At 37.7% G+C, this 6123-nt stretch overlaps 1 protein-coding gene across 1 annotated transcript; it reads left to right on the top strand.

The window, feature by feature from the left end:
• The first annotated feature begins 582 nt into the window (after nucleotides 1-582).
• LOC107849333 lies at nucleotides 583-1080 on the top strand. The gene is made up of 2 exons (XM_016693939.1): nucleotides 583-753; nucleotides 847-1080. The coding sequence occupies exons 1-2, from the start codon at nucleotides 583-585 to the stop codon at nucleotides 1078-1080; spliced, it is 405 nt and encodes a 134-aa protein (XP_016549425.1).
• Nucleotides 1081-6123: the final 5043 nt, after the last annotated feature.

Consider the following 6123-nt stretch of genomic DNA (forward strand, 5'->3'; position numbering starts at 1 on the left):
ACATAGATTTTAGCAATGCAGAACCATATGACTACTCAGTTTAACAATTTAAAGTTGGGTCCAACACCAACAGCCACAACAAATGTAGTTCAATAGGTATATATATGGTGTGAAGTTTGTGAAAGCAGTGAGTATAAAGCAGATGCATGTTCTGTTAATCCAGATTCGGTAAATTATATGGATAATGCAAATTGTCACGGTCAACAGAATTTTGGCAATACATATAACCCAAATTGGAGGAACCATCCTAATTTTTCATGGGGTGGAAATCAGGCACAAAATGCAAATCATTTTAAGGGACCAGTGCAACCAAATCCATAGCAAATGTAGAATAATCAAGCGATTACCACGAATAATAACATAGAAGAAATTATTAAGCAGTTGATGGCTTAATACACACTGTTTGTAGTGGACATCAAGGCTCAACAGGCACAATTTGCGGCTGAATTGAAGAGTTAACAATTGCTCACCAAAAATCTGGAATTACAGTTAGGTTAAATCGCAGGATCACAGAATACAAGTCCACAAGGAGCATTGACTAGCGATACTGAGGTTAATCCTAAATAAGTAAATGCGGTTACAATGAGGAGTGGGTTGCAAACAAAGGAGATGGTGAATGAGCAGGAAAATCAAATGATCACTGATGATAGCTTACAAGAGAATACAGAAGTGGAAGATAAAGAAAAAGAAAAAGATGCTAGTAAAGATATTCGTGTAGAGAAGAAGACTATACCTTTACCCTTTCCACATAAGGCAAGAAAGCATCAAGAGGAGGCCAGTTTTAAGAAGTTTTTAGATCTTCTAAAATAAGTTCATGTGAAACTTCCTCTTGTTGACATTCTTCAGATTATGCCGAAGTATGTGAAATACTTAAAGGATATTTTTTCTAATAAGAATTGGCTAGTGGAATATGATGCTGTTGCACTTACTCAGGAGTGCACATCTAAAATTCAGAATAAATTACCCACAAAATTAAAGGATCCTAGGAGTTTCACATTGCAGATTACCCTTGGTCACACTATTTATGCATGTGGGTTGTGTGACTTGGGGGATAGCATAAATCTCATGCCCACGTCATAGTATTGAAAGATGGGTCATGGAAACCCCAAGCCTACTGCTATTATGCTGCAATTAGCAGACAGGTCACTTGCTAGACCAGATGGTGTTATTGAAGATGTACTTGTGCAATTGGGGTCTTTGATCTATCCTGTGGATTTTGTGATTCTAGACTTTGAGGCTGATCCAGTTGTCCTATTTATTTTGGGACGACCCTTTTTAGCAACAGGGCATTCACTAATTGATGTCGCAGCTGGAAAAATGACAATAAGAGCACACGATAAAGTAAAGGTTTTTGATGTGTATAGAGAATTGAAATTACCAGCCATATATGAGGAGTTGTCTTCAATTTTTGTTATTGATCATAATTCAGAGTGGCAGTTGCTTTTGTCGGAGGATCTATTATAGAGGGATTTGATATACTATGATTTGCATGGGGATTCAAAAGTAGTGGAATTGATCCAAAAAATGAATTTGGTGGTAATCAAGACAAATAAAGTGTTGATCGAACCTTTAAAAAGACCAATTGGTCCACCACCCAAGCCTTTGGCTGAAGAAGCTCCTAACTTGGAGCTTAAGGTTCTTCCTTCTCACTTACAATATGTTTTTCTTGGTGATCAAGATGCCTTTCATGTTATTTTGTCCGAAGGATTGTCCGATGTACAGGTAAAGAAAGCTGTAGCAGTTCTTAAAAGGAGAAGGAAGGCAATTGGCTGGCAGATGTCTGATATTTTAGGAATCAACCCAAAATTTTGTATGCACAATACTTATATGGAATAGGGGTATAGACCTAGAGTGCAACAATAAAGGAGGTTGAATCCTGTTATGAAGGAGGTGGTCTGAAAGAGGCAATCAAGTGGTTAGACAGTGGTATTATCTACCCAATTTTTGATAGCAAATGGGTGAGTCCGGTGCATTATGTACCAAAGAAGAAAGGCATGATAGTAGTGACAAATGATGATAATGAGTTGGTTCCCACACGTACAGTAACTGGATGGAGAATATGTATAGATTATCGGATGTTGAATGAAGCAACTCGGAAAGATCATTATCCAATTCCCTTAATTGACCAAATGCTGGACAGATTGGTAGGGCAGAAGTATTATTGTTTTTCAGATGGGTATTCGGGATACAATCAGATAAGCATAGCACCGGAAGATCAAGAAAAGACCACATTTACTTGTCCATACGGTACATATTCTTCAGACGTATGCCCTTTGGATTATGCAATGCACCTTCTATATTTCAAAGGTGTATGATGGCTATATTCTCATACCTAGTGGAGGAATTTATGGAGGTATTCATGGATGATTTCTCTGTGTATGGGAATTTATTTGAAAAATGTTTGCAAAATCTCGACAAAGTTCTAGCTCGGTGTGAAGAAACGAACTTGGTGTTGAATTGGGAAAAATGCCATTTTATGGTTAAGGAATTATTTTAGGCCATAAAGTTTCATATAAAGGGCTAGAAGTTGATAAAGGTTGAAGTGATTGAAAAGTTGCCTCATCCTGTGACAGTCAAAGACGTGTGAAGTTTTTTGGGACATGCTGGGTTCTATAGATGATTCATTCAAGATTTATCAAAGATCGCGAGTCCCATGTGAAAATTGTTAGAGAAAGAAGCCAAGTTCAAATTTGGAGCTAATTACCACGAAGCTTTTGTAAAGATCAAGAAGAAGTTGACAGAAATACCTATTTTGATTGCACCAGATTAGGAGCTACCATTTGAGCTAGTGTGTGATGCTAGTGATATTACAGCGGGAGCAGTGTTGTGTCAAAAAAAAAAGAAGGTATTTTGATCAATTTTGCTATGTGAGCAAGGTGCTGAATGATGCTCAAGTCAACTACACAATGACAGAGAAAGAGATGCTAGTTTTGGTATATGCATTTGATAAGTTTCGATCTTACTTAATTGGTGCCAAGGTCATTGTGCATACAGACCATGCTTCAATTAAGTATCTTGTGAACAAAAAGAATGCTAAGCCATGACTAATTAGGTGGATTCTGCTACTTCCAAGAATTTGATCTTGAGGTACATGATAGAAAGGGGGCTGAAAATTAGGATGCGGATTATTTGTCATGGCTGGAAAATCGAGATCATATTGTAGATGACTTTCAAAGTATTCAGGAAGACTTTCCTGATGAGAAGTTGTTGTTATTAGAAGCAATTGAGATTCCATGGTATGCTGACATTGTAAACCTGATAGTTTGTGGGGTGTATCCTCCCAAAATCACTTCACAACAAAGAAAAAAATTGCTCTATGATTCTCTCTTATATTTGGGATGGACCCTACCTTTTCAAGAAGGGTCCATATGGAGTGATTCATAGGTGTATCTCAGAGGCTGAATTTGTCAAAGTGTTAAAAGATTGCCACTCATCTCTATATGGAGGACATCATGGTGGAGAGAGGACTGCAAGAAAAGTGTTACAATCAGGTTTTTTTTGGCCGACTCTGTTTAGAGATGCAATGGTGTTTGTAAAGAGTTGTGATCAATGCCAAAGGTTGGGTACTATAAACAGGCGGCATGAAATGCCCCTTAACAATATTTTAGAAGTAGAAGTCTTTGATGTTTGGGGGATTGATTTCATGGGCCCCTTCCCACCTTTAAAAGGTAATCTGTACATTATTATTGCAGTGGATTATGTCTCTAATTAGGTGGAAGCTATAGCAAGTTCGACTAATGATGCAAGAGTGGTGCTGAAGTTTGTGAAGAAGAACATATTTTCCAGATTCGGTACACCGAGAGAAATAATTAGTGATGGAGGTACACACTTTATTAACAATTGGTTCAAGAATCTTCTTTCTAAGTATGGTGTTTGGCATAAGGTGTCAACTGCGTACCACCCTCGAACGAGTAGGCAAGTAGAGGTATCTAATCGTGAGATTAAGCAAATACTTTAGAGGATCGTAAATGGGTAGAGAAAAGATTGGTCGGAGAAGCTAGATGATACACTATGGGCATATCAAACAGCATATAAAATGCCCATTGGGACATCTCCATATCGCTTAGTATATGGTAAGGCTTGTCATCTTTCTGTGGAGTTGGAACACCAAGCATATTGGGCGGTGAAGAAGTTAAATTTTGAGATGACTACTACGGGAGAATGAAGGCTATTGCAATTAAATGAGCTTGATGAGTTTAGACTTCATGCTTATGAAAATTCCAAGCTTTACAAGGAGAAGACCAAACGATGGCAGGACAAACATATTCATGCCAGGGAATTTGAACCCGGATAACTTATGTTGTTGTTTAATTCACGGCTTAAGTTGTTTCTAGGTATATTACGATCGAAATGGTCTGGACCTTTTGAGGTATTACGTATGACACCCCATGGAGCTGTAGAGTTAAGGAATAAGGAGAAGACGAAGAAGTTCCTGGTGAACGAACAACGTGTAAAGCATTATTTGGTGGATCATCCGGATACATACAAGGAATCTATTCTTTTCACTGATGAGTGATGATGATCTGAGTCATGCCACGACGTAAAATAAGGCGCTATGTATGAGGCAACCCACACATATATTGTAATAGTTAGTTTCATTTTTGGCTTGTAAAATCAAAAAGAAAAGAAAAATACAAAAAAAATGAGTCGTGCAACGACCAAAACTAAGGCTCTGAGTGGGAGACAACCCACTTTTATTTAACATTTTTGTCATTTTTGTGTTAAAGTGCAAGAATTTCAGAAGGGAATAAGGAGATTACCAAAATTGAGGAAAGCATTCAAGTTTGCAAAATGATGTGTGTAAGTAGGGATCTAATCAGGTAAGAAAAAGAGTGAACAATGCATAAAAAAATTCTGAATTGGATGCATGGCGCATCGTGGGACTGGTTATTTTGATAATTGCCAAATTCCAGTAAAAGTGCACGAAACCACTACGTCGGGAATATGGGAAATTGAGAATTGTGAATTTCCAGTATGTGGACTCTAATTGTAGCACGTTGCGGAGTGAAGGTAAATGGCAATGGGCTTTATTTAGTAGATATCCGCGATTGTCACGCGTCATGGAGGGGGGGGTTAAATCAGGAAATAAAATGTCATTATACTACTCCCGACCCACCCCTCTATAAATATAATCTCCCCAAAACCCTAAAATCTTTTTAACCTATTGCACCGCCCTCTCATCCCTTCTCCCTTGAATCTTTAAGAATCTTCACTTGTTCTCATTCTTCTCCTAATTATTGAGGTAAGTCTATAGCAAATTGATTATTTATTACCTTGTTTGTTCTAATTTGTGAGAAGTGATAGTGTTTACTGATTATTTTGTTTCCCTCCTCTACTAAGTTGTAAATATGATTTCAACTGTAAATATTTACTTTGAATTATTGAGTGTGCACACTTGAATGATATTTACAGTTAGGATTTTTTTTTTGGAGGGGGGGGTAAATGAATTTTTCATGCTACTTGAGAGGAAGAAAAGCGAAGGGTATTGTAGTTAGAGGTAGAAGGGTAGAATCTTTGGGAAGTTAGGGAATAATTTGTTCCATTGTGCCTGAACCATTATTGTCTGATGTTAGATGATTGATTACAATTGTAGACTGTGTGATGCTAGAGTAACATGGTTGTATTTATCGTCTTTTATTGTGTTAATTGCTGAGTAAAGATTGCATGATCTTCTTTGCTGCGAACATGACAAGGGATAATGGGTACTGACGACAAATATAATGATTGTAAATGTGATAAATAGGCCTAAACGAAGGGAAGTCTGAGTACCTTGGTTAATACAAGTGTATGGTTAAATAACTAAGTGTGGGGTATGGAGGAACCTGTAATGCACTTTTATTTCAGCTAATCCTAAGTATAATCTTTTTGCATGTATGTTGTATTTTCTTAAATCGCAAGCATAATGGAAGAACAATCGAGCAAGAGCAAGGGAAAGGCGAAGGCAGGACACTCTACCCCTGTGAGGAAGAGAAGTCGACCATCGGAAGGATAATTAACTCGAGAGCCTAGGGCCCTCCACTTCAGCAGGGGCAAGTTCACAAATTTGGGTTTAAGGTGGTAAGAAAGGCTGGAAAATAGTGGTATACTAAGCATACTGATGTTAAGTATATTCCTGAAGTTTAT

The sequence above is a fragment of the Capsicum annuum genome, unplaced genomic scaffold (assembly GCF_002878395.1).
Source record: "Capsicum annuum cultivar UCD-10X-F1 unplaced genomic scaffold, UCD10Xv1.1 ctg78040, whole genome shotgun sequence".
Classification (NCBI taxonomy): domain Eukaryota; kingdom Viridiplantae; phylum Streptophyta; class Magnoliopsida; order Solanales; family Solanaceae; genus Capsicum; species Capsicum annuum.

Bases quoted from the DNA above. Each gene is read 5' to 3' on its own strand.
- LOC107849333 (XM_016693939.1), top strand. From the start codon at position 583: ATGAGGAGTGGGTTGCAAACAAAGGAGATGGTGAATGAGCAGGAAAAT. The intron at 754-846 runs GCAAGAAAGCAT...GACATTCTTCAG, and splicing joins CTTTACCCTTTCCACATAAG to ATTATGCCGAAGTATGTGAA.